Source organism: Penicillium pulvis, assembly GCF_028828015.1.
Source record: "Penicillium pulvis strain IBT 33274 chromosome Unknown contig_23_segment0_segment0, whole genome shotgun sequence".
Lineage (NCBI taxonomy): Eukaryota > Fungi > Ascomycota > Eurotiomycetes > Eurotiales > Aspergillaceae > Penicillium > Penicillium pulvis.
This window is the reverse complement of record NW_026643075.1, coordinates 2,889,245-2,915,524: the sequence shown is the minus strand read 5'-3', so window position 1 is coordinate 2,915,524 and position 26,280 is coordinate 2,889,245. Positions and strand designations below refer to the sequence as shown.

Below are 26,280 nucleotides of genomic sequence, written 5' to 3'. Positions count from 1 at the left end.
GATACTATCTCGGTTATCTCGATGTCGCTGGAGTAAAACCATCTGATTACGCGAGAGATCTTTGATCCCACCGCTTGTGGAGTCGACGTCTGCTGGTTTTAGGGGGCTTGAATCCCACCATCCAGGCATCGTCAAGGTCCCCAACTCATCCGGCCTTTTTTGCATACTGGATGCCCTTCCATCCATTTTTTCTGCCCTGCTTTTAGTTTATACGAGGATCTCGTGTTTATCTTCTTTTATTGATTACCATCTGCCTCGTTCATCATGCGGGAAGTAAACTTCAGCATCCCCAATGTGAACAAGGCCTCGGTCAACATCACAACCACCCTCTACGACCGACGTGCCCTTGATTGTACATCTACCTTACCACTGATCAACTCACTGAATCACCTTGCTTATCTCACAACCTCGTCTGCGCGGATCCGGGATATTCTCACCGTCGATGGCGGCATCGAACGACTCGTCTGCATCCTGAAGGAGGGCAGGAGCAAGGATCTGATGGAGATGTGGAAATGGAGCCTAGCATTTCAATGTGTGGTGAACATCGGAGTTCGAGGTTCGGAGAACGTGAGGACCAGGGTCGTGGAAGCCGACATGGTCCCTGTGATTGCCACCATTCTGGACAACTACATCAAGGTGGTGGACAAGGTGCGATCGCGTGCCGATCCCGAATCTCATAAGCACTCCAGCCGATCGGCCATCCCCAGCAAGTCCAGTTCTGCCGTTCGCGAGGTTGCTGGCCGGTCTGGTCCCGAATCCAACCCTTCGACTGAGTCTCGCTCCTCTCGCCGCCAAGCCCCTCCCCCAAGCATCGAAATCCCTCAACCTTACTATCAGGACAACCAGCCAACTGACTCGGATATCATGGATGTTACCTCCCCTCCTCGCGCCCCGATGACCTCCCCGCCCGAACGCAGTACCTTCCGACAGGATGTTCACAATCACCGGACCCATGATGCCCGCTATACCCGCGCCAGTCATCGCCTGCGCACCATGCAGCCTCTTGCTACCGCTATTCCTCCGATGGATACCGCCGAGGGATTCGGTCTGCGACCTGTCCGTGATGCCGAGCGCCTTGCCAGCATGCTTCCAGGATTACAGACGGGCATCATCTCACAACCGGACTCCCCAACAACTCCCAGCGGGCCGCTCCAATCTCAAGCTCGAAGCATCCCTCCGCCGCCTCCCCCGGTTCGCGCTCGACCTCCAATCCGGCAGCAGCAATCTGCCTCTGGTGAATCGGATGATGCCAACGGAGAGGACTCGACTATGGGTGACGATACTGTCTTGGGCCAAGGAACTGAGCCTATTGTTGGCCTGCCAAATCGGATGGACATTGATAGTGTTGACGAACAGTCTACAACTACGATGATCGATGATGTCTCCACCAGCCACGGTGGTCTGACCGTCACGGACCCATCCGAGGAGGGCCCGGAAGCTGAAACCTTCAATATCGCCCACCGCTCTGCCGTGGATGGCAGCATCATCAACAACACCGCCAACACACAAAACAACGGTGGACTGGGTCTTTCCCCCACTCAAGCCCCGAACAACCCTAATTCTCCCACTCTCGCTCCTAGCCCTTACGCCTTGTACCTCCGTGATCGAAACACCCCCGCGACTCAGGGCGTCCTGACCACCATGCCCCGAGATGAAGATGTCTTAATGTCCCTGCAGCTTCTTGCATATGTCTCAAAGTACTGCAATCTCCGGTCATATTTCCAACGCTCGCACCTTGTTCCCAAACTCAAGATCGATCGCGAATTGCATCTCCTGGATGACAATGCCGATCCGTCTTCTCCCATTGAGGCTCCTGAGGAAGAAGATGAGTACTTGCTACCTGATGATGTGAACATTTTCCCCCTGGTGGAGAAGTTTACCGTTCGACATCACTCGAAGGACATGCAGTATTGGGCTTGTGTGGTGATGAGGAACCTTTGTCGCAAGGACGAGTCACGAGGCGGCATTCGTCAGTGTGCCTACTACAAGTGTGGCAAGTGGGAGGAGTTTCAGAGACAATTTGCCAAGTGCCGCCGTTGCCGGCGCACTAAGTACTGCAGCAAAGACTGCCAGAAGGCAGCATGGGTATATCACCGCCACTGGTGTCACACCACCCCTTGATACGACCCACGACGACCTTGAAGGAGTTCTCATTTCTTGATTTCCATGCATACTGGCTCGCATAGCGTCATATCCCTCACACCCTTCCCGATATTTGATTCCAAAGTCTACGTCTCACTTCGTGCATGGCATTTGCAAGTTCCGGCGGCGTTTCCATTCGACCCCCCGAAGATACCTCGTTACATGTCGATTGGCTTTTCACTTCTCTCTCTCGCACAGCTCGCCCATCCATTCTGCTTCATTGACACGTCGGGTCTGTCTTTGAGGCCCTCGCTTTATTCCCTTGATTCCCATATATTTCCCCATTTGTCATGAATGTATATCTTTTAACATCTATCATAACGAAACACTTGTTTCTCTTTGTTTCTTGAACCCCCGTTTTCTTGCAGGCCTTCCATACCTAATTGTGCGGCCAACGAGTTTCCTATGTCCTTAGATGGGCACCTGTCTTCACACGTTCCGACCGACTCTCGGTCTCTTGAAGCATTTCTTATTATTCCATTCACGATGTTTGATTCATGTTAATGCGGAGGATTAGTTTCTTCCGTCAGTTTTGCACTTTGCCACGACGGCACCGGCGTTTGTCCATTCAGTGGTACCGTTGTCTATTCATCATGACATGAAACCCCCAACATTTGCATCTGAAATTTTCTTTCGCTCCAATAACCTCTCAATTGATCTGATTCTACAATTGTCTCTACTCGTCCTTCGTAAATCCATAAGTAGCCGCCAGTCTCGACTCCAAATGCTCCTGCGCAGTCAAAGGTCTCTTCCCTGGCTCCAAACTTCCAGCACCACCTCCAAATCCAACAACACCAACGCCTCCCACCTTTGCCCGATGCTCCTTCACAACCTCACTGGGAACGGGAACCAACTCTGTAGTATCAACCGGGTGGCAGAAATAAACCAGCGTATACCGATCCTGCGGGTTAGGGCTCCGCTGCTCCGCCAACGGGAACACAACCCGGTGCACGGTGGACTTCAACAGTCCATCCGTCCAGTAACTCAAGAGGTCTCCGATGTTCACCAGGATAGGCGGGAACGGGTACGCATCTGCATCATCGCCGGGGATAATGGGAACAGGTGCCCAGGTTCCTTCTGGAGTATAGATCTCCAGACCCGGCTGTCCAGGGCGCTGGAAGAGAAGCGTGATACTACCATAGTCTGAGTGGGCACCAGCACGCACGTCCTTATCGTGCTTGTAGCTTGCTGTGGCTGGGGAGAAGATTGAAGGGTAGTACAAGTAGCGGAGGATACTACCTGTTTCACCTAGGCTAGGGTCGTGGCGGGTTGTGAAGAAATCTTCTGGCATCTGGGTGGTATATTGTTAGTTCGGGTGGTGTAGACTGCGGGTATGTGCGGTGTATGTTTCAATGCTGCTTGATGGGTGCTGTCTTACCTCCAGGCCTAGAGAGAGGAGGGTAAGGATTCGGTTGCAGGTCTTGTTGCAGAGCTTTGCGAAGCCATGGATCTCGGATTCATGGGGTGCCAGTGATGCAGGGAGTGGCTGTTGGGCTTTGCCGTCTTTGAAATCTCCAAAGTTCATGGCCCTATACATCCGTTGTCAGTGAGATTCAATATGATGCTACTTGAGATGTTCACTTGTGGGGTCATACTCTTTGAAATCTCCAGTCTAGATAGTACAAAAATCGATATTTAGCTGGAATTATAAATTCGGATGCTAAGAGTGACATACTCGCTGGTGCTCTGGATCAAGAGTCTCCGTATGCATACCTGACCATCCCCGGTTCTATAAGATAGATTGGTCAGACAATTCAATAATCATACCTCGGATAGAAATCTGGAGCTTTTAAGCACTCACGTTCGGCGTGATCCGGCATGTCTCCTTCTCCGCAGCCGGGGAGGCAAAGAACTTCTTGGACTATAGCAATTTTGTTAGAATGAGTAGATCTGATCAAATGGACATAAAGTAGAGAGCAAATACCAATCCAAAGCCATGATCGACGTCTGCAACCGAAAAATCGGTGCCCTTGCTGTTCACATACAAAAAGCCATACTTAGCAGCCGCATCGAGCATCGCTTTCCCCACGGCGGGGTCATGCGGGTTCGAGATGTCAATGACAGGAAGCTCGATTGGGGCAGCGGTGTCAGCCATTTTGAGTTAAAAATCCAAATTCCAGCTGGAGTTGCAAAGATTAATGCGGGGACAAGAAGTTAGTGGGCCTACAACGATATATAGAGGCGCTAGAAAGATATCGGTTACATGAAAAAATACGCGGGCCTATCGCGTATCTGCCATATCTGCCGATTACAAGCGGGTCAGTTTCCCATGGAACTTGTGCCGTGCGCGACTTCCGCTATTGTACTTGCCTAGCTGGGTAATAGGTATCATAAGTGCCCCGCACGATAACAATTGTTCCATAGCATTGAAGGCTGCCCAAGCGGTTATGGTAACCGAGGATGATAGAGGGCGTAATGGACTCATGATTATATATAGTGGTCCCATATCTACCGATAGAGTGGGACTTTTGTGCATTGACAGGTTTCAAGGTTATTTCCTATTGTCCAAGCTGTAGACCCTTGTAATGATCCACCATGATTCTATGAATATTTACTTTTTCCTGCACAAGGTTGAGACAGTACTACTGTAATAAATGGATGGTTCTCCGTAGTGATTGGTGATTGGGCTCTACTGGGGCCTAGATTTAGGGATTAAAGCTAAGCGCTTAAATGCTCGCGCTGAAATGCTCCATGGGGATTGGAACAAAATAAAGTAGATAGAGATGGAAAACACAAGATGTACTGCAGAGGCCTTAAACTAACAGACAAGCGCTTGTGGATGTGATGTTGTTTGTGAGGGAAAGTACCTAGTTGTGCAGAAAACAACAACCACAACTCCGCTTTCCCCCTCGTCACGCAACCATCTTCAGCCGTCTCTCATTCCACCCCCACGCCATCATTTTTCTTTCTAAGCTTCAATGCCCGGCATTTAGCCGCGCTTATCCGCCTCCAGCTTCAGAACCATGCCTAGTACAGCCCCTGCTCCCCCTTTGGCGAACTGACCAGCCTAACCTCGTGTTCTCTCTAGTCCGTCCCTTCGATGACTGGGCTGTGGGCCGCACCCAGTCCCTCCCCCTCTCCGCTCTGAAAGGTGCCGTCATCGGTATTGATGCGTCGCACTACATTCAACAGCACCTGGTGAACCAGTCGACTCGCGAAGCCCTTCTGGGCGCGCTGGGTGGCTTCCCGTTTGCCTTGAGGAGCAACATCGAGAAAGAACTGCAGGCCCTCAAGAACCTTAACATCGGTTGCGTCTTCGTTTTCAATGGACTAGAGTTTGGCAAAAGAGACCATCGCATCCAAACCCAGCCAGCATCTGTGCGCTCCTTCGAGCAAGCTTGGGAGCTATATGACCAACAACAAGCCGATCAGGTCGTCGACGCCTTCAGCAATGCCGGTATGAGCACTCTTCCTTCTCAAAGGCCACCACAATGGTCGACATCGCTACCCACTTACGATCAATGGAATTGTTCGACCCCATATTACCCAATCTTGGCTGACCAACATGCACCCCCAGGGACCCCGCCCCCAGAAACACTCTTCAAATTCTTGACACGGATCCTTAGCCAAAACGGCATCTCCTTCATGGTGGCGCCTTACAGCGCGGTTGCACAGGTGAGTTCCTGGGAAAGGGCGGCAACCCCTCATCGATTTGGTGGATGCTGGGAGCCTAACATTAACATGCAATTAGCTCTCCTACCTCGCCCGCGGCTCCAATCCCGTTGTTGATGCCGTGTACGCACCATCCGAAGCCTTCCTATTCGATTTAGATAAGCTGGTGACTCGCATCGAGACTGAGCCTGCACAGTTCACCTGGCTCACAAAGCAAACCTGCCAGGAGGAGCTGGGGCGTCTGTCGAACGAACAATTCACTGAATTTCTGCTGCTTCTGGGATCTTCTTTCCTGCGTCCATGCCCTCTTTTCGAGAACCCCGCTTTTCCAGGAAAGCTTCCCAACATTCGCGATGCTCTGCCGATGTTCAATTCTGCGGGCCGGACTGCTTTGGGCATGTGCGCTCAATACGAGGAGGATCGTCGCATGGTGGAATACCAGTATGTGGACCGATATAAGCGGGCATTCATGAGCGTGAAGCATCACGTCTACATGGATATTGACGGACGGGTTGCACCTATGGAACCTGAAACCACTTCTTCCGATCTGCATGAGCTCATCGGCCAGCGTCTTCCAGAAGAGCTGTACTTCTACTTATCCAAGGGAGTTCTCGGTCCAGATGTACCAAACTACTTGACACTGGGTGAGGTGCGGATTTCCCTCCCGCTCGGAGCCGAGGACAACGATATCTACCGCCAGCTTGTTGGCGAGACTCTCACACCAATCCGGACACAGTCAATCTGCCTTTTAGCAAACTCTCTCCACCGATTCTACCAGACAAAAGAAATCCAAATCCGCCCATGGTACGATGAGAACTCGGACCAAAAGATCAACTTGAAGGGTATTCCCTCCGTAAAGGAGACCATTCAGTCCTGGAAGATCTCTTCTAGCCAGTTCCCAGAAAGTGTTAAGAAATTGCAGGCGCCGCTTGGCTCCTTCAAGTTTGCTGTGCAGAGCCTGAGTAACTCGGACTTCGTACCTAAATCATTCGCGACCAAGGAAACTCCGGTATGTCTTGTCCAGAGACGCAGATCCAACTTCATATCTAATGCTTTTCTAGGCTCTTTCAGCACAAGAGGATATTCGAGCCAATGTTATGTGGCGTTTCCTGCAACTGCGTGGCTATGTCGATGACAAGCATAAGCTCACAACGTGGGGCAAGTGTTTGGAACAAGCACTGTCAAGCGTGGACCCTGCAGATAATTTAGAGGATGCCATTTTCATTGCCATTGAGATGCTCCGCTTTGATCTTTTGAACACCAAGAATTGGTTCCAGAGTGTATCTGGGGGTCCTATGAGAGGATCAGGTATGTTGTCTGCATGGCCGCAATAGCCCCTTTAAATACCAGAACTAACCACCCTATGTTTCTGCAGAGGAAGATAAGACTTTCAACATGCTCGTGTCTCGTGTTGCGTGCATTGCGAAATTACAGCATAAGAGCATCGGTTACTCTGGTCCCTTGAGCCGGCAACTTCTTTGCTACCGGTCTTTGATCTCCGAGGTGCGCCATGCACTGAGGAATTTGATCGAGGTGGTCTTGACCGGTCTGCTGCTCAGCGGAGACGCCGACCGAGATCGTAAGGACTGGACTGAGATGTCCATCAAGTATGAGACCTATTACCCACAAAGAAAGAGCGGAACCATTCTGATTTTTGTTTAGATTACCTTTTATTGATGATAATGACTGCGGCCTCGGAATCGCCGTTCGCACCTACTTGGACGATCTTCCCTTGCAAGCAGATCCCACCTCACCCGAGGCTCGGGCGGAGGTCAAGTCGAAGGGCAAGGAGTGGTTCCAACATAGCGAGAGCTTCACTGGAAACCTGGATCAAGCTTTTAAGCTTTGGGATGCGGTAAGTTTTACAGGCCTCTTGCACGGCCAGTGTTTCAAACTGACCCTCTATATAGGTCTACAAGACTACCCAGGCGGCGGGCAAGGAGCTCAAGGACGCGAAGTTGTGGGATGATGCGAACAAGTGGTTGTCTGAGCGACGGTAATGAGGCAGACTGCGGGACGGGTATTCTTTGCATATGATTATCAATATCATTAAGGGGCTTTCGGGGTCTATATTTACTCGGATTGCATCCGAAGTTTATATTTTTCGCTGCTCGATTTGCGCGGACCTCCAGGTCTAGGATGTATCGGCAAATTCTCTATTGTATTACTATTTAGTAATCCGAACCAGGAAAAAATCAACTTAAAATCATTTCGGAATTACCTTCCTTCGGCCCTGGGTTCTACTCTTAAGTGTTACTGCCAGCTGCCCAGGTGTGTCCATAGACATCCATTGTTGTTTTTCCGGCTTTATGTTGCATGTGAGATGTCTATATATTTAGCACGGTGGACCCTGGGTTTGACATGTATGAAGAAAAGGAAATTAAACCCTCTTAGCCCCATTTAGATATTGCTTCAAATGAAAACACCATTTACTATAATTGATCAATCCGACATGTACATAACCCCCAGACTTGAATAGAAATGTGACATTGAGTAACCCCATAACGGGGAAGTATAAGTGGAAGATCAGCGGGACCAAGTGGCCTCTTCGATGTTTTGTCATCATCGCCCCATCCCCCCCCGAGCTAACTAAGTTATTCTTTTCTCCTCCCAAAGCGCCCTCCTGTGTAATTGACTTGCACATTTCAAAGTCATTTAATCCAAATCAAAAATATACAAAATGGCCCGTCTGAGCTACCTGCTCCTGGGCGCCCTCTCGGCGCTCGGCAGCTTCGCCAACGCCAGCTCCGCCGTCAAGGACCTGATTCCCAGCAACTTCGACGATGTCGTGCTGAAGTCCGGCAAGCCCGCTCTGGTCGAATTCTTCGCCCCCTGGTGCGGTCACTGCAAGACCCTCGCCCCCGTTTACGAGGAGCTCGGTGCTGCTTTCGCTTTCGCAGAGGACAAGGTTACTGTCGCCAAGGTCGATGCTGATGCAAACCGCGAGCTCGGAAAGCGTTTCGGTGTTCAGGGTTTCCCTACCTTGAAGTGGTTCGATGGCAAGAGTGACAAGCCGGAGGAGTACAAGGGCGGTCGTGATCTTGAGAGCTTGTCTGCTTGGATTACCGATAAGACTGGCATTAAGCCTAAGGGTGCACAGAAGGAGGCTAGCAAGGTTGAGATGCTCAATGATGCTACCTTCAAGACTACTATTGGAGGCGAGAAGAACGTCCTTGTTGCCTTCACTGCCCCGTGGTGTGGACGTGAGTAGCGAGCTCCTTTCATCTTTTTATTATTCTCGCACCTTTCTCCCAAAAGCCTTATTTACTGACCCCATTGCTTTCCGATCTAGACTGCAAGAGCCTCGCTCCCACCTGGGAGACTCTCGCCAATGACTTCGCCCTCGAGTCCAACATCGTGATCGCCAAGGTTGACGCCGAAGCCGAGAACTCCCGCGCCTTGACCAAGGAGCAGGGTGTTACCGGTTACCCTACCATCAAGTACTTCGCCGCCGGCTCGACCGAGGCTGAGCCTTACTCCGGTGCCCGCTCTGAGGAGGCCTTCGTTGACTTCCTGAACACCAAGACTGGTACCAACCGTGCTGTCGGCGGTGCCCTGAACACCAAGGCTGGCACCATTGCCGCTCTGGACCAGCTGGTCAGCGAGTACGTGCCCGCTGCTAAGTTCGAGAAGCTGGCCGGTGAGCTCAAGAAGGCTGCCAAGGGCCTGCAGGACAAGTACGCCGAGTACTACATCAAGGTTGCCGACAAACTTAGCCAGAACCAGGAGTATGCTGCCAAGGAGCTGGCTCGTCTGCTCAAGGTCTTGAAGAAGGGTGGTTCCGCTCCCGAGAAGCTCGATGACATGGTCTCCCGCAGCAACATTCTGCGTCGCTTCGCTGGCGAGGGCGAGGAGAAGAAGGATGAGCTGTAAATGGCGATCCTCTTCTTTATCATTGTTTTTATTGGTGCTGGTTTCTCCGGGAAGCTACAGTATATGGAATTGTAGTGAGCCGGTGATCAGCGATGAATATAGTCTAAAGGTTTAGCTATGGGAACCTATTGGCATCCCGCTGTATTGTATGAACCGTGAATTGATATGATGTCCAGCGGGCTTTATGCCTTGCAATGAATGTTCAGAGACCCATTTAACGCCACTATCAATACGTACGCAGCCTGGTAAATATCTTCGAAGGTTGTCTCATTTGAACGTAGGGTATCATAATTGCATATCAGGAAACGAAACTTCTGAACAACAGGGCGCTATCTCAAATGCAGTAGTCAATTGCCTCCAAGCATCTTCAGATGCCGTAGACTGTACAATGAGACAGTCACTTGTGAATGGTCTCTCACTGCGTAGTAGTCGCTGAGCCCGCATCGCTCCCCGCAGCAGACAGAGAGGCCTCCAATTCATCTAGGCGGCGAGTCATGTCATCCACTGGCGAGATTAGTAAGTATATCAGCATTGGTCAACATGAAGACTAGGACCTACATTTGCTGAACATCTCCTTGGAGACATTGTCAAATTTGCCCTGAAGTTGGTCGAGAAGCTCATCGACCGCCACAGTGAGTTGGCCTTGGGCGTCAGAGTTCTAGACCGATTTAGCGGAGGGGATATCGATATTAGGGGCATAGTGAGCGCCATACTGGTTGTGAGAGAAAAGATTCCTCTCCAGAGGTCTTGGTTGGTGAATCTTCCTGCGGCATGATGTATACCTCCCAAGAATGTGCAGACGTCGACAGTCCAACTTAAAGTGTACGGAGAGTTGACTGTATGGCATTCAGTTGATAAGGCCGGATCATTATTTACTCCGACCACCGACCCACGCTAATCTCAAATAGTGCTTATCGGCCACGCTAAACCGTATCAGGACTGGCTCGGGTTCAAAAAAATCAAGAGCATTCCTCCGCTGTCTCTCTACAACCGGTCAATTTCCAACAACCGATTCCCTTCCAACCACACACAATGGTTAAACGAAGCAAGCTGCTCCAGGCCCTCGATGCCCACAAGGGTCGCGACTACGATGCCGAGAAGCAGAAGAAGATGGTGAAGGCCGCAGAAAAGCGTAAAGGCGTGAAGAAGACCGACAGCCCAGCAAAGGCCAAGGAGACCAAGCAAGATAAGGAGGAAGTTGCTGTGAGCTCCGAAGCCGAGGAGGACGACGAGGAGGAGCAGGAGGAGGTCGAGGCTGAGGAGTCCGACGAAGAAAATGCCGAAGAAGAGGCCGAAGAGGACGACGACGAGGAGGAAGAGGAAGAGGAAGACATCCCCCTATCAGACCTTGAAGACGATGAACGTGAGGATGTCGTCACCCACCAACGCCTGACCATCAACAACTCCGCCGCGATCACCGCCTCCCTCAAGCGCATTTCCTTCATCACATCGCAGACCCCATTCTCCGAGCACAACTCCCTCGTGTGTAAAGAGCCGATCGAGGTTGAAGACCCCAATGATGACCTGAACCGTGAATTGGCCTTCTACAAGGTCTGCCAAGCTGGCGCAACCGAGGCCCGTGGTCTGCTGAAGAAGGAGGGCATTCCCTTCACCCGTCCTGGTGACTACTTCGCAGAGATGGTCAAGAACGACGAGCACATGGACAGAATCAAGAAGAAGCTGTACGATGAGGCAGCTGGCAAGAAGGCCGCTGCTGAGGCGCGCCGCCAGCGTGACCTTAAGAAGTTCGGCAAGCAGGTGCAGGTCGCCAAGTTGCAGCAGAGAGCTAAGGAGAAGCGGGAGACTCTTGACAAGATCAACACCCTGAAGAAGAGTATGTTTTACTGTGCTCTAGCAGAGCTACTTCCGAATTTACCGTGACATCTAATAACAATTCTTTACAGAGCGCAAGGCTGATACTTCTGCTCCTACCGACGATTCCAAGGACCTCTTCGATGTCGCCATTGAGGAGTCTGGCCCGACTGACCGCAAGCGTGGTCGCGGTGACGGTGGTGGCAACTTCAAGCGCCAAAAGAGAGACCAGAAGTTCGGCTTCGGTGGTAAGAAGCGTCACTCCAAGAGCGGTGATGCCGCATCCAGTGGTGACATGAGCGGCTTCTCTCAAAAGAAGATGAAGGCTGGTGGTTCCAAGCGGCCCGGCAAGAGCAAGCGGGCCCAGGGTCGCATGTAAAGTGTGATGTATGAGGAATTCAGGTTGTGAGACGGAGATGTGTGAAGGCGCATTTGGCGCCAAAAAAATCTCATGGTGGAGAATTTCCACTTTTGCTTTCTGTAATAAACTATAGTTACCCTGCATCTATGAATTGACTTATTTCTTACATTCCTCCGGTGAAGATATCTCAAGTTGACACCCAATCCATAGATGGCGCAGATAAGAAATGTGCCGTAATATCAATACCGAATCTATAATTATATACGGGTAAAACAAGCGCTGTCATTATAGCACTTCCTTATCGGTACAAGTACTTCCTTATCGATACTAATAAATTACCAAAGCTACATTAATCCTCAACTTTTCACTCGACCTTCTCCTGACCTCATTCCGCCAAATGCGCGTTCCATTTGGCTCCAGACTCTTCCGCACCACAATGTCAGGCGAAAAGATCCTCGAAGGCTGCTTCGGTAAGAAACCACCCTTCAATCCAACCCAAGTCCCAATCCTAACAATTTCAACAGCCATTCACAAGCCGCAAGGCGTCACATCCGCCGACGTTCTTCGCAAATGCCAAGAGCACTTCAACCCCTCCAAGGTCTTCGCCCCCTGGCTCCAAAATGAGCGCGACCGCCGCGAACGCGAAAACCAGTTCCAGCAAAACCGCCGCCGCCAAAAGAAAATCGAAGTAAAGATCGGACACGGCGGTACCCTCGATCCCCTCGCAACAGGAATTCTAATTGCCGGCGTCGGAAAGGGCACAAAGTCCCTCAGCAGCTTCCTAGAATGCACAAAGTCCTACGAGACCATTGTGCTGTTCGGCGCGGAGACGGATACCTATGATCGCATGGGCAAGATCGTGCGCCGGGCTCCATACGAGCATGTTACACGGGAGAAGGTTGAGGAAGCGCTTAAGCAGTTCCGCGGCAAGATCATGCAGAAGCCGCCCATTTTTTCTGCGTTGAGAATTAATGGAAAGAGGCTTTATGAGTATGCGCGTGAGGGAAAACTTCCGCCTGTTGAGATCAAGACTAGGCCTGTTGAGGCTTTGGAGCTGGAGATTGTGGAGTGGTATGAGCCTGGGACACATGAGCACCAGTGGCCCACGGAGAAGATGGTCGGGGATGAGAAGAAGGTTGCGGAGCAGTTGCTTGATCAGCAGGCTGGTGCTCCTCCTAAGGTGGAGGAGGCTGTGCCTTCTAAGCGCAGTGCTGCCGATACGGCTGAAGCTGAGCATGATGCCGATAAGAAGCAGAAGGTTGGTGAGAGTGGTGAGGCTCAAGCGGTTGCTGCGCCTGCTGCTTCGGAGACTGCTGCTGATGCTCCGACTGAGGAGAAGACCGCTGCTACAGAATATCTGTCGGACTCAGATGCTGAGGGCGCGGATGGTTCGACTAAAAAGCAGCGGCCTCAGGCGCCTGCTGTCAAGATTCGGATGACTGTTACTTCTGGATTCTATGTTCGTTCTTTGGCGCATGATTTGGGCAATGCTGTTGGCAGCTGTGCACTCATGAGTGAGCTTATCCGGACGCGCCAGGGTGACTTTGAGCTCGTCCCTGAAAAGGTTCTCCAGTATGAGGATCTTGCTGAGGGTGAGGAGGTCTGGGGCCCGAAGGTTGAGGGATTCCTCGGCGCTTGGGAGGATAAGATGGCTGCCAAGGCAGCGGAGGCAGAGGCGGCCAAGGAGCAAAATTAGAGCAAGACACATTAATTGATGTTCTATAATAGTATATAGGGTCCGGTGTAAAAAAAGGGTTTTTATATTCATGTTTCCAAGGTTTCTGTTTCCAAGTATTCCAGGAGCTAGGGCTGGAGCGCTTTTATGATAAAAGGAATCCTGAGCCATTAGAGAGTAGATAGTTTGTGGGGATACCTGCATGTAAAGAAGCAAAGGCGTATTTGATCGCTAGTAGTACATCACAAGGGTGCCACGGCAAGCTATTAGATCCGCGTCTCCTCCGCAAAGTAAACTTCCGGAAATGCTTCACGCATCTGTTGATAGTGTTGACTGATTAAGTACTTCATGAGATTGCTAACGGGAAGAGCAGTATGCATGCGCTGCTCAGTCTCGACCAGCTCGACTCGCATTTGGGTTTCCCAGTCATGCTCGCCGGCGTGGTCTTCAATCTCCTTCTGGCGTTCCGCTCCTTTGGTGGTGATCAATTTAGGACAGCCAGCCATGCGGCATGCCCATATTTCGGGCTCAGGTTGAGGTGTAGGCTCAGGGACTAGTTCGGATTCAAGCTCAGAGTGGCCATTTAATTCAGGAAGTGGTGGAATGCCTCCTAGATCTGATTTTTCAATGCTCATAGTTGATGCAAGGGTAGTAGGTTTTTGGGTGGTTTCCTGAAGCATGCTTTTCAGGAGAGAAGCTGCAGGACCGGATTTGGCCATGAAGGACCTGGTTCGTGGCTTTGCTGACGCCAATGGAGTTCGAATTAGCTCGTGGCCGCGGGTCTTGCTAGGTGTTTCAATGTCGGACATGGCGTCTGGGTCATCATCATCGTTATCATCGTTGTCAGACTCTGTATTCTGCTGATTTGCCGTTACATTTCGATTCCGTTTGCCCATAACTTTGGCAGAAACGGCGGCACTCCTTGGGCGGAGGACAGACTTTTGAGTCCGGGTAAGACCTTCATCATCGCTGGAGTCTTCGAGGGGCTGTAGAGGTGTGAGGAGGCCATGAGGTAAGGGATCAGGCTGTGAGGCAGCATGAGTAAGTTCTCGGTGGATGACATAGCGAGACCATTTCACTCCAGATGTCTCATCTTCATCCAACTTCTCGAGTACGGTACCCGCTCGGGCTGCGATAATCTTATGAGCATTCTCTTTGCTGAACGAGTAGCGTTCAGACAATCGCTCGGACACTAGGTCTAGATGCAAACGGCGTTTCGCCAGATGACCTTCTTCCTTGAGCTCCTGTATCAATCGGTAGATAGCATCGGTTTGTGACTTAATGATTGTGGCTGGATTGTGTCGAGGAGTGGTGGCTTCGGGTTCATCCTCCTCCTCCTCGTTCTCAGATTGGGGTGATAGGCGGTCCATGATCTCCTTGTATTCATCCTGACACATAAAAAAGTCAGTAAGATGAAAACGGCGAAGAACTCACAGCCAGCCAGCTACTTACTTTGAATTGTCGGCGAAGATGGATGAAAACATTGGTCTTATTCCATTCCATGTCCTCATCATCTTCAATCATGCAACGCAGCAAGAAGGGCCCATGTTGTGTAAACACTTCGGCTGAATTCTCTCTGGTCTCGCAATCGCCATGTGTGTGAAAGACGTACTGCATGGGGTTAGTCGTGGGCAGATCGAATACAGTCAAGGCCTAGAGGGAGTAACGTACTTGCTCACACAGGTTCTTAAATGTGGGATTTAGCTGTTTCTTTCCATGCTGGTGCCTGTCCATCAGGAAGTAGTACATGTCCACGGCCTGGACCATGCGATTGAAGGTGGGCAGGTAGCCCTTTGCGGGTGATATTTGGTACCAGCCAGCCTTGCCGGCCACCCATAGCTCGACGCTGCGATCTTCTGTCTGGCCGTAGGCATAGTGGGTAACATCGTCGATAATAATTCGTTTGGAGAGGGTATCAGGGTCAAGCACTACAGAGTGATGAGGAATGTAAGCAGCCGGTCAGACGCGTTTGCCGTCGGCGGATAATAGTTGATCGATCACGTACCTAAGTGTTCTTGATTCGGCTTCAGATCTAACTGGCCAATGACCTGCACAGGGTTGTTCTCATTGGCTTCTAGCAAATTCGCATACAGCATTTTACCTGGTCGCAAGACCTTGACCTCGGACAGGCCAAACTCCCACCAATCATTCTCATCTGAGATGGAGGGATCGATGGGAGGGAGGACTAATTCTTCGCGGGCGGTCATGGTGCCGGTCGCGGCATGGTGAAGGAAGACGAGGAGGTAGGAGGAGCGAGTGTAGATGAGACCCGCTCGGAGCCATGAGAAGGCAGAAACGAGCTGAATTCTTGCGGGACGTCAACAAAGAGTAGACCGGGGGATCGACCAGCTGAGTCAGGAGCCTGAGGCTCGTAATTAACCTGGTCCAATATAGTGAACCCAGTAGGTACATTATAGACACCACTACAGAAGTTCCACCAGGATGGAACGCCTTTGATGAGCTAAATGTCTAGTTTACTATGGCATATTGGAGGCAAAAGCTAATCATCGTTCTTCTTAACTCGATATACACTTATCTTCTAGAGACTAATACTCAACACCCCATTATAGTGACATCGCTCTTTGATCCATTCTTCCGGATTCTTTATGCAAATCCAATTAGAGTTCCTTGCACTCGAATTGATTACCTGGTAGGCTGTCTGTGAAGCATGGACTTGCTTCAAATCTAGCACAAAGTTATCGATTTGTAATCCATAACGAAATCCGAATTCGAAATTATCGTGAACGCATTTGTTCAGGTCTATGCTAGGTTGTATATCGCTGCTTGGGTTCCTATGCGCGGAAGAGATTAGTAAATTGCATCTCTTTACCTACCCAGGCAGGTGCCATTTCTCTCTGTCATATTCGTTACATGGAGAGAAAGAGCGGCAAATGGTTGATATAGGATCGCTCCTCACCAAGAGATATAGCACGAGTCTCCCAGATCAATGCGTGGGTTCTGCACCTTGAACTGCAAAGTTCCCAGTGTATCATCGGAATATAGAGTGGCACACAGGCCTTGAACCTCGAATACTGTGGTACGCTTCACTGGGTTCGCAAGGCCATGGCCAAAAATTGCCAGGAAGGGAAAAATGGCCACGAGCTGCATTTTATATGGCCAGAGTAAAGATGAATAGGAATCGAGGCACTTGAAGAGCTTTCGAACAGAGAGAAAGATGAATGAGGTAGAACATCGTCACCAGTCGTCAGATCAGACGGGTCTTATAGTTCCCGGGTATCGAAAAACCTAAAATTGAGAAGAGAATTACCGGATGGCCCTGGACCATGGAATACGAGGTGAGTGGTGCACCGAAAGGTTTCGATAGGTTAGGATTATCCCACGGTATACTCACATCCAAATCTGAAGCTTTCAGGGAAACAATGTGACTTGGTACATGAAAAATAGTACGTGGATCTTTTGTCGGTGTAGCATTTCCCCAAGGCTTGGATTGCTCCTTACTGCTGAATTCCAAGGTTGCTTGCATAAGTGAACGCTATTTAATTATGCTGCCTTGGGACACAGGGAGATCTTTGATTAACGCACCACGTATCTATGGCGTAGCTACCTCTTTGTACATAAAGCCACTCACCTAGGTAGAGAAGGTGTCAGATGGGTTGTCTACAGATTCGACCAGCATCCATAGCACCACAGGCCGCCCAAGTACAAACCACCAAGAAGTAAGAAAAATATCGAGAGGTATAGAACGAGTACTTAGTATGCAAAGCAGAATGTGTATGCGGTGCAAGAAAGTAAAAGCAGAACTAGAAAAAACTCCTAGGCCTCGCAGGAAGCCGATGCTAGATAAAGCGCAAGGCCTGCTGTACATGGGAGAAGTGGAAAGAGAAATGAGCTTTTGACTCGGAGGGGTATACCAAGGAACATGCCACATATATCACGCACACAGATAGAGATAAGGAGAGAGATGACACGGGTGAAAGAAGTGGGATAAGACATTTGGATGAATGGAGTGAAAGGCACAAAGGCCAAACCGTGTGAAGATGGGAAAGAAAGAAAAGGAAAAGCCGGTGTATCCAGAGTAAGACAAGGCAGTTGCGGTGATTGAATGTAGCGCAAGCTGTGAGATGGGGAAAGATGCAAATGAAGAGAAAAGAAATAGATGCAGGGACTATCAGTGGAGGAATCCGGTCCTCCACTGATGAAAATACTTATGATTGGTTGGCAAGGTGAGCCTCAACAAGAGCTGTGGCGCAAGTTAGTATGCATAATACGCAGGGTAATGCTGAGATGAGACTTACACTGCAGGGCGGAGGTCTGTCCCTGTCGAGATTCACATGCACACTGAAGAGTGCTGCCGTCCAGGAAGTTCAGCAGAATACTGTTGGGGAGTTCTTGCATATCTTCATCGGGAAGGCAGGGTGTACGGAACTCAGTGAGATGGTAGCGCTTGATCATGTTGCGAGCAGTCGCGTCGGTGGTGCCAGGTGTGAGCACAACATATCCATTCTCATCGATGCGCATGCATCGACGTTTCCAAAGAAGGGTATCTGGGAATTGAACGTTGACCTCGCCAATTTCAATGGGTTTCGACAGGCTCTGGTGCGAGGATGACGGGGAGAGGGCTGACTCGCCAGCGGCAATGGAGGCAAGATCTTCCTCCTTCACAGGTGAGCTCAGAGCTCCAATGATACTACGACGAGAAGTAGCCGTGATCGATGACATGCGGCGCATCAAGCGCGAAGCGCGGGATACTCTCTTGTCTTCAGCGGTCGGAGAGGGCGACTGCAGATTCTCGTCAGTCTTCGTGCGCGAAGACAACGACAGCCGGCTTGTGGGCCGAGAGACGGAGGTCTGTCGGCTAGACCCAACAGATGACATAGACATGCTTCGGTCCTCCACATGGCTGACAGTTTCTGCTGGTGGGGATGGGGTTACGCTTTGAGGCGCAGAATCCTCAGTCGACTCATGCTCCACAGTGAGTGGGCTGGGTTGAAGGTTGAGGACATCGGACTCAAATTGCTCTCCACCCGAAGAGGCGGGTGAGTCAGTTGAGTCACGCAGAATATGAGCGGTCACGGAGATCGAGTTGGTACGGCGCGACATGCTAGTGGCGGGGCGTGAGTCGTGTAGGTTCACGCTCGGCGCGCGCGAGAAGTCAGGTAGGGTAATATCGCCAGGGTAGGAAACTGATGCACGCTTGCGGAGATTCTCAAAGGATGAAGAGGCAGATGGCGCAGGTCCATTGGCGGATGGGATTGGAGTACCCTCTCGGCTCGAGAACTTCTCCAAGGCCTTGATGCGGCTTGAAATGCCTGATGAAACATTGACCTTCTTGGCCATGAGCGGGGTCGCAGGACCATTGTCGAGGTATGAGCTCGACGCAGATCGGCCGCCTACGGTGAGGGTCTGTGAGACGGACGGAGACGGAAGGCCATAGGGGCTCGAGACGGCGCGGGATGGGCTTCTCCAATGTTGACCACCGCTGGGTGAATTGACAGCAACCGGTCGTGCCTCCTGCACAGTGGCAGATCTCAATTCCTCCATGAAAGAATCGTCGGAAAGAAGGCAGTCGTCATCCGAGTACTCAAGAGTTGGAACTTGAATTGGCTCTAGGTGGATCTTTCGTCGCTGGTCTAAAGGAATCGGGTCTGCCTTTTGGATCTTGGACTCTTCGAGGGCAGATTCATCCGGTGGCACAAAGTCAATTGAAACAGTCACAGGTGCGACCGTGGGTTCGATCTCAAGGCTAGGTGGGGTAGTCTTCGGCGACGTGGAGGGAATAGCGACAAACTCAGGGGTTTCTTCGCGGGTCGGATCCACACTGGGACTCTCCAATTGTTCCGTGACAGACACAGGGGTCTCTAGTGATGGTGAGTAATAAGAAACAGAAGAATCTTTAGGCCCTGAAGATTGTTCTGGAACTTCTGGAACCTCAGTGGAAACCGGGTCAAGGGGCGCTTCGACATCCACGCTAGAAGAAACTAGTTCCTCCTTAGTCTCGGTTTGGCCGATGATTGCGGAGTTCCCGAGCTCGGCGCGTGTTTCATCTTCAGGAACAGTCTGAGGCGTCTCAGACTTTAAGGCCTCTGAAAAATCCCCATGGTCAATAGAGAATGTAGTATCAGCACTGGGGCCCGAAGTATGTGAGGATTGCCTCTCTTCGGAATCTGACACAACAATGTCAGCCGCAGGCTCTGGCTCGGAACTTTCCATCAGAACCAGGATTGGAGATTCTTCATTCTCCGTTGGAATCTCATGACGTAGCTCGAGTGTAGGTGGTTCATGAACTCGCAGAGGCAGATCAGACGATTTTTCCTCGCGGGGTATTTGCTTTAGCTCGGGCTCGGGCTTCTCTGGCTCAACTGCCAGATTGACATTCTCCTTGTTTTCCTCCGGGTCTGGTGTGGTCTCTGATTGCGTCTTTGGCTCATCGGCTTCAGTAATGCTTGAATTTTTCTTCGTATTTTCCGCTCGTTTGGCCATGGCCTTTCGCCGTTGTTGAAGTGCCTTCATCAGTCGTTCCTTTTCAGGGGTCAACCCGGAAGAGGTAGACAATGCGCCCAGGGATTTAGCTCCCGGGGACAGTTGGGGTCTCGAGATCGGAATGCTCGGAGGAGGGACAAGGAGTGGGGGAATCGGCGGTGCGCGACTGTTAGGCCTGGTCGCAAAGGAACTGCCTTGTGATCGGGGGCGAGGAGGCTCCACAGCGTTTTGCTTTCGCACCGAGGATGATCGCATATTGGACGGGAGGGAGGCAACGGGCCGTTGCTCAGCATTCTTGGAGCTTCCGGAAGTGCGGGGCCGTCCGCTCTGGTCTAAGGAGGGACGGGGGCCGAGTTTTACTTTTGGCGTGGATGAGTATGTGGAGGCGCGTTCTAGTTCTCGTAGTGAAGGTCGTGCAGATTGCGTGGACACTCGTACTTCGTCCGAAGGCCGGGGAAACTCGTCGAGGATGTTTCGGTATTTGGAACGCCCCGAGCTGGAAGCTGGGGATACAGGGGCTGGGGACATAGCTTCGGAATGCGTTTCGCTGGGGGTTCCTCGTGAAGGCGGGGGTCGAGAGCTTGCTCGCGATTGGGGTGGACGGATATCGGGAGAGGATTCGAGCTCGGAGGAAGAAGTAACTGGGGGTACGACGGTGGCCTCTGATTTTTGGCTACCAGAACGTTGCCTCACTTCACTTTTGGGGGGAGCTTGCGGTTCCGGCTGTTCCTTGGTCTCCTCCTTTGCACCAGTCTCTTCTGCATCTTCCGTGATTTCCATCAGCCGACGTCTCCGCAGCGAGCTTGACGAAGAGGTTATTGATCCCGACGCAGTATGGAGAAGACACGCGGATGACAGGGCGCTCTCGCTGAGGTCGGACGCTTGGGTTAAGGCGAGCACGGAGTCGTTCGGGGTAAACTTGTCAAGGACAGACGAAAACTGAACGTTGCTTCGCGCTAAAGGAACAGAGCGTCCCAATTAGTACGATTTGAGATGTAAAGGAGACACCCATTGACGTACCTAAAATGAGCCGGGACAACCCCTCGGGCATGTACCGAAGAATGACCTTCCTTCGCCGGTACTGCAGAAAGCCATAGAGAGGCGAGATCTCCTCGTAGTTGTCGATGGCGTTGCGCACCTCGGGCACCCCGCCGGTGCCTCGCTCCAGTAAAGCCACTTCATCTCTTGCAATGTAGTGTAGAAGGAACCTAGCAGCACGGACAGTCAGATTCAATTATTCTTAACAACAATCGGTGAAATTGAGTGTGAAAGGGGGTGTGAAAAGAGGCAAGGATAGACATCGTGAATCAGGCGATCGAAGATCTTGGAGAAGCATTGCGAAGCCTTCCGCAATAAGGACCAAACTCACCATCCACCTGCATCAGCCAGAGCACTCTGGTAGGCTTCAACGACGACGGCAGTATCTAGCCCATTGAGAGACATGGCGTGAACGACATGGAGACTGAACGATCAAGTCGAAAGGGGGAAGGTTTAGGAGAAAAAAGGAGGGGATCAGTCCCGAGAGCCTAACAAGCTAAGATCTGGGCCGAGTGTCTTGATTTGGGGCTAACGGATTTAGATCTCACAATCAGAGTATCCAATCAAGGTAATTGGAGTTTCCAGTGTCAGTTGGGATGGAAGTTCGTAAAGGATTCCAGAGCAGGATGCTGATAGGCCTGCTTAGGCACGGAGCAGTGGTTTCTTGAATTCCTGGAGTTTCTTTGGCTCAGGGGCATCCGCTTCCATTCGTTCAATGACTCCACTTGCGGCTATCCCAATTTAAGGTGAGCAATCTGAAACGCTCGTTCGGTTTGCCTGCTCTTTATAGTTAGGATCTCTTTCGAGGGAGGCATTCCCTGTACATATTCTGGATCGATGGGGAAGAATGTTATCTTGGCCGGGGGAAATCCGAAAAATGCAGATTATAGCCATCTTTGACACTGTATGATCTGTGCGGATATTCCACTAAATTGGGTTCATCCCGATTTGCAGGCCAGATCGGAATGCCAGATCGACGTGTCCAACATAGTAGTAAGCGTGGATGATATAGTATCAAATCTACTCCATATAAAATACGGGGCATATCAGTTCCGTGGGCGCATTTCTCCGGCCGAACACCTACAATACTCGGCGAGCCCCGATAGCGGGAACCTACTTATATCAACCAACGTCCCCGCTATAACGGTTACAAGTATAATCAACTCGACAATGGATCTTCCAGCCATCTCCACCATTACCTCTCTCCCTCAAGAGACTCAGCTGCGCGTGCTGGACACGCTCTTCGAGCCCTCTCCCGAACTTCACCAACTGATGATCCCAGTTCTGGCCAACCAGACTTTCTCTTCATATGGCACTCTGATCGAGGCTGTGGGTGGTCGTATGTCTGCTCTCTCTGCCGTCAACTCCCCCACCGACCGGGACGTGTTATTCGGCATCCTAGGCTCCCACCCTCGCCTCGGTCGGGCTCCCGCCAACCCGGAGCATCTGAGCGAGCTGAGCAAGAAGGAGCAGGAACAATTGAATACCGGCGCTGAAGAGCAGGGCGAGAAACTTCGAGCACTAAATGCGGAATACGAACAACGATTTCCCGGATTGCGATTTGTGTAAGAGCAATTCCTCAGGTTATAACTATACTTTTCTTTTTGGGACTATCGCTGATATTTCATGACAAGCTCTTTTGTCAACGGCCGCAGCAGAGATGTGATTATGGCAGAGATGCGCCAGCGTATTGACCGAGGTAATCAAGAAAAGGAAGTTGAGGAAACAATTCAGGTGGGCTTTGGAATTGATATCTCTTTGATCGCAAGACACTGACGTGCATAGGCCATGTGTGACATTGCAAAAGATCGCGCCCGCAAACTCCAGGCGCGCATTTAGAAATGAACAAAATATATACTATAAACAAGACTTTGAAGTCTTGGCATGTATCAAAGAATCCAGGCAAGACGATAAGCTCTGGGAGGCGAAAAGGGTCCAACAGTATGGGGCTCCACCCGCTTCCAATTTGATGTCATCCATGACTTTCCCGGCCGTTGCCGCTTAGCCTATCGTCTTTTTTTCTGGACTTTTTCTTTCTTTCTATAATATTCAATCAATACTGTGATTCCCTATTTCTCTCTCCCCTTTGCAACCCATACTATTACTCTCCCCATGCGCTCAACGCGCGCCACAATATGGTGGAGAGCAGCGCGGACCAGACATTGCCACGAGCGCCAATCCCCGCGATAGCCGGGGATTCTAAACCACCACCTCCCAGGGCTGCAACATTCCCCGGTATGTAGACATTGCAATTTGAACCGGTTCTTTATGCGATCCGTTTCGTGCTTATGCGACAAACCCGCCGACGCGCGACCCCCTATATTTTCCAAAATACAAACACATCAAGTAGAACCCACTGACAGCAAACTTGATAGGCTCGGTTATCTCGGACGTCCCATCAGGGTCAAGCAACAGCCAACAGGATGGCCAGCGGAACTCTCGTCGTCCCATGCCCATTGGTGGTCCGTTGGTCAGAAACTCTACCTCGTACACGCTGCATGAGACCCGGACCGAATCCAGCGCCATCGACCCGTTATCTCAGGTCAGCCTTGTCTTTTGGCGCATGTGTCGCGCTGGACTGAATCGCAAGAACTTTCTAACCCTCTCTTATAGCATATCATCAAGCGCACCAATACGCAAAAGTCCATTCCTCTAAAGTTATTGGGTCGGGCCTCGTACGAGGCCGATGCCGGGAGCTCGGAGTACAACTTGTCAGATCATGGCGCGGCTCGGGGAGATGCGTCAAACTTAAAGCTGCCCAAGGAAAAGAAGTAAGTTATTCAATGTGGAATCTCTGATGTTTGCGCTTTCTCCTCCGCGTATATTTTTCTCTTCGCAAGAAAAGAAAACATACGTATGCGCGGAATCCGGGACCTCCGAGCTCCGATCATATTGACCTTGGCTGACGAGATCTGGCTTTCTTTTTTCGCCCAGCAGAAAAGGCGTTTCTTTCCTAAGTCGCATTATTGGCACAAAGAAGAAAGATACGTTATCCGAGGCAGAAGATGATACCTCAGAAGCAGAGGCCAGTCGCATGTCCGTCGAGACTTCGCATCCAATGGGGTTCATCCCCCGGCACCCGGCCCCATCACGGTATATGAAGGTTCGGGCGCATTACAAGAAGGACAAGACATTCGATCGTCTGTTCTTGGCACAAGAACTGCAGGGCGGGGGCGTGCAGCAGCCCGCCGCAGGAAGACGAGGGTCAACGTCGACGAACGCCAATGATGATACTGGAAGAGCGATTTGGGCTCTGAGTTTCTCTAAAGATGGCAAATTTCTAGCTGCGGCGGGTCAAGATCGAAAGGTCCGAGTATGGGCCGTCATCACCACACCAGAGGAGCGGGAGCAGGCCACACTAGACGGTGATACTGCAGAGGCGCAACAGCTGAAGTTCACGGCACCGGTGTTTTCGCCCAAACCTGTCAATGTGTACGAGGGGCATACCGGAAGCATTCTGGACCTGAGTTGGAGTAAAGTATGAAGACTTATTGCCTTAAAATTGAGTGCAATCAGCTAACCAGAACAGAACAACTTCCTTCTGTCCTCATCTATGGATAAAACTGTCCGATTATGGCATGCGAGTCGAAATGAATGTCTATGCTGCTTTCAACACAGCGACTTTGTCACCTCGATTCAATTCCATCCCAAAGACGATCGATTCTTTTTGGCAGGCTCATTGGACTGCAAGCTACGACTCTGGAGCATTCCAGATAAGAGCGTGGCATTTATGACGACCGTACCGGATATGATCACAGCAGTAGCGTTTACACCAGATGGCCGGCATTCAATGGCAGGATGTCTGAATGGTCTACTCAACATCTATGACACTGAGGGTCTCAAGGTATCAGGGCAGATCCACGTTCGATCAGCCCGAGGACGAAACTCGAAAGGCAATAAGATCACCGGCATTGACACTATGATGATCCCTGAGGACGATCCGAACGGAGATGTCAAAATATTGGTGACTAGCAATGACTCGCGAATCCGGCTCTATGATTTCCAACTGCGGACCCTCGAGGCAAAGTTTCGGGGCAATGAAAACACTTGCAGTCAGATCCGGGCATCATTTACCGAAGATGGTAAGCATGTTATCTGTGGCAGTGAGGACCGTAGAGCCTATGTCTGGCCAATTGGGGCTGCTGAAGGAGATTCCGACAAGCGAGCCGTGGAGGTGTTTGAAACACAGTCCGCCATCGTCACCGTGGCTGTGACGGCGCCTGTGAAGACCAAGCAGGTTCTTGGGCTATCGGAAGATCCGATCTATGATATCTGCAACCCCCCGCCTGTAGCTCTCATGAGTCCCGAGGAAGCTGTAGGAACTCCAAAGCAATCGAGCTCCGACATCAAAAAGCCTGAGCACAAGCACAAACGGTCTGCATCAGCACCGCGCTTATCCATCGTGTCGAAAATGGCGCACGAATCCCCCTCGTACTTGGCTCGTTCAAAACACCCCGATGGAAGTATTATCGTCATCGCCGACTATTCAGGCAAAATCAAAGTCCTCCGACAAGACTGCGCCTTCCAAAAACGTCGTTACGAGAATTGGGATCACTCCACTATCTCCAAGCGGCTTTTACGACGTTCCAATTCCACACATCAGAGTATCGGCTCTTCAATGAGCAAAGACTCCGCACATAAGACCCCATCCGAGCGAATCGTCTCCTGGCGCAACTCCGTCATCCGCAATGGCCGCCCTAGCACTGAGGGATCCCGCTCCGGTCTCCGCACCCGCAGTCCATCTCCACAACACCGACCAGCCGCATTTCGGCTTTCATCCTCCCGACCCTCAAGTATGGGTCCGAATGAGTCTCTTTCAATTGTCTCAAAATCCCCGCCCCCATCGCCTCGTAGATCCCGTTTGGATCATAGCCATAGCCACCTGGCCGAGGACTCTAACCAACAAAACGGACATTCACCAGACCCGCGCAAACTTCCCTCTACGGCAGCCGAGATTGTGGCTAGCGGCAAGGGCAAAGACAATCCGCTTTGGTTGCAAGGAGATCATAGCTATGCATTCTGGAACAAGATCACACACGATGCATTGGCGGCCAAGTCCCGCCAGTCGAATGATCTCCTCAGTCCAAATCGCATCCCTTCCGGATCCGCAGGCGATCGCAAGCTAAGTATATCTGGAGGCAGTGTGCTCAGCAGCGAATATGGATCCTCCATGGGCGAAACCGATGAGGATATTCTGAAATGCGAACATTGCAGTGGTACTAACTTCCGTGGGGTCAAAGACCGGGGTGGGAAGCAGAAGTTGATTTGCGTTCAATGCAATCGGTCTGTTTCTTGAATCTATCTCGTTTGTTTTCTTTCAACTTAC

At 51.0% G+C, this 26,280-nt stretch overlaps 11 protein-coding genes across 11 annotated transcripts; 7 read left to right on the top strand and 4 right to left on the bottom strand.

The window, feature by feature from the left end:
- Positions 1–264: 264 nt before the first annotated feature.
- On the top strand, positions 265–2,121 carry samB (MYND-type zinc finger protein MUB1; the record flags this gene model as incomplete). Its single annotated transcript, XM_057064921.1, has 1 exon — positions 265–2,121. The coding sequence occupies one exon, from the start codon at positions 265–267 to the stop codon at positions 2,119–2,121; it is 1,857 nt and encodes a 618-aa protein (XP_056922664.1).
- Positions 2,122–2,818: 697 nt separating this feature from the next.
- Positions 2,819–4,237, bottom strand: N7503_005373 (uncharacterized protein; the record flags this gene model as incomplete). The annotated part of the gene is made up of 6 exons (XM_057064920.1): positions 2,819–3,433; positions 3,521–3,671; positions 3,738–3,754; positions 3,818–3,871; positions 3,944–4,003; positions 4,067–4,237. The coding sequence occupies 6 exons, from the start codon at positions 4,235–4,237 to the stop codon at positions 2,819–2,821; spliced, it is 1,068 nt and encodes a 355-aa protein (XP_056922663.1).
- An 868-nt stretch (positions 4,238–5,105) lies between these two features.
- On the top strand, positions 5,106–7,754 carry N7503_005372 (MKT1 family protein; the record flags this gene model as incomplete). The annotated part of the gene is made up of 8 exons (XM_057064919.1): positions 5,106–5,112; positions 5,171–5,539; positions 5,660–5,757; positions 5,834–6,763; positions 6,816–7,062; positions 7,130–7,361; positions 7,417–7,609; positions 7,665–7,754. The coding sequence occupies 8 exons, from the start codon at positions 5,106–5,108 to the stop codon at positions 7,752–7,754; spliced, it is 2,166 nt and encodes a 721-aa protein (XP_056922662.1).
- A 680-nt stretch (positions 7,755–8,434) lies between these two features.
- On the top strand, positions 8,435–9,627 carry N7503_005371 (protein disulfide isomerase family protein; the record flags this gene model as incomplete). Its single annotated transcript, XM_057064918.1, has 2 exons — positions 8,435–8,957; positions 9,047–9,627. 2 exons carry the CDS (start codon positions 8,435–8,437, stop codon positions 9,625–9,627), a joined length of 1,104 nt encoding a protein of 367 aa, XP_056922661.1.
- A 415-nt stretch (positions 9,628–10,042) lies between these two features.
- N7503_005370 (heat shock factor-binding 1 family protein) lies at positions 10,043–10,400 on the bottom strand (the record flags this gene model as incomplete). Its single annotated transcript, XM_057064917.1, has 3 exons — positions 10,043–10,131; positions 10,186–10,285; positions 10,341–10,400. 3 exons carry the CDS (start codon positions 10,398–10,400, stop codon positions 10,043–10,045), a joined length of 249 nt encoding a protein of 82 aa, XP_056922660.1.
- Positions 10,401–10,659: 259 nt separating this feature from the next.
- On the top strand, positions 10,660–11,971 carry N7503_005369 (EBP2 family rRNA-processing protein; the record flags this gene model as incomplete). Its single annotated transcript, XM_057064916.1, has 2 exons — positions 10,660–11,461; positions 11,532–11,971. The coding sequence occupies 2 exons, from the start codon at positions 10,660–10,662 to the stop codon at positions 11,816–11,818; spliced, it is 1,089 nt and encodes a 362-aa protein (XP_056922659.1). The 3' UTR covers positions 11,819–11,971.
- A 226-nt stretch (positions 11,972–12,197) lies between these two features.
- Positions 12,198–13,496, top strand: N7503_005368 (pseudouridine synthase PUS4; the record flags this gene model as incomplete). Its single annotated transcript, XM_057064915.1, has 2 exons — positions 12,198–12,270; positions 12,325–13,496. The coding sequence occupies 2 exons, from the start codon at positions 12,198–12,200 to the stop codon at positions 13,494–13,496; spliced, it is 1,245 nt and encodes a 414-aa protein (XP_056922658.1).
- Positions 13,497–13,741: 245 nt separating this feature from the next.
- N7503_005367 (uncharacterized protein) lies at positions 13,742–15,682 on the bottom strand (the record flags this gene model as incomplete). The annotated part of the gene is made up of 4 exons (XM_057064914.1): positions 13,742–14,863; positions 14,928–15,086; positions 15,147–15,403; positions 15,481–15,682. 4 exons carry the CDS (start codon positions 15,680–15,682, stop codon positions 13,742–13,744), a joined length of 1,740 nt encoding a protein of 579 aa, XP_056922657.1.
- A 1,959-nt stretch (positions 15,683–17,641) lies between these two features.
- Positions 17,642–21,359, bottom strand: N7503_005366 (uncharacterized protein; the record flags this gene model as incomplete). Its single annotated transcript, XM_057064913.1, has 4 exons — positions 17,642–17,676; positions 17,732–20,872; positions 20,937–21,124; positions 21,286–21,359. The coding sequence occupies 4 exons, from the start codon at positions 21,357–21,359 to the stop codon at positions 17,642–17,644; spliced, it is 3,438 nt and encodes a 1,145-aa protein (XP_056922656.1).
- A 765-nt stretch (positions 21,360–22,124) lies between these two features.
- N7503_005365 (2-oxo-4-hydroxy-4-carboxy-5-ureidoimidazoline decarboxylase) lies at positions 22,125–22,793 on the top strand (the record flags this gene model as incomplete). The annotated part of the gene is made up of 3 exons (XM_057064912.1): positions 22,125–22,519; positions 22,589–22,688; positions 22,740–22,793. The coding sequence occupies 3 exons, from the start codon at positions 22,125–22,127 to the stop codon at positions 22,791–22,793; spliced, it is 549 nt and encodes a 182-aa protein (XP_056922655.1).
- Positions 22,794–23,089: 296 nt separating this feature from the next.
- N7503_005364 (WD40 repeat domain-containing protein) lies at positions 23,090–26,250 on the top strand (the record flags this gene model as incomplete). Its single annotated transcript, XM_057064911.1, has 5 exons — positions 23,090–23,189; positions 23,330–23,496; positions 23,568–23,725; positions 23,892–24,432; positions 24,484–26,250. The coding sequence occupies 5 exons, from the start codon at positions 23,090–23,092 to the stop codon at positions 26,248–26,250; spliced, it is 2,733 nt and encodes a 910-aa protein (XP_056922654.1).
- Between the last annotated feature and the right edge of the window lie 30 nt (positions 26,251–26,280).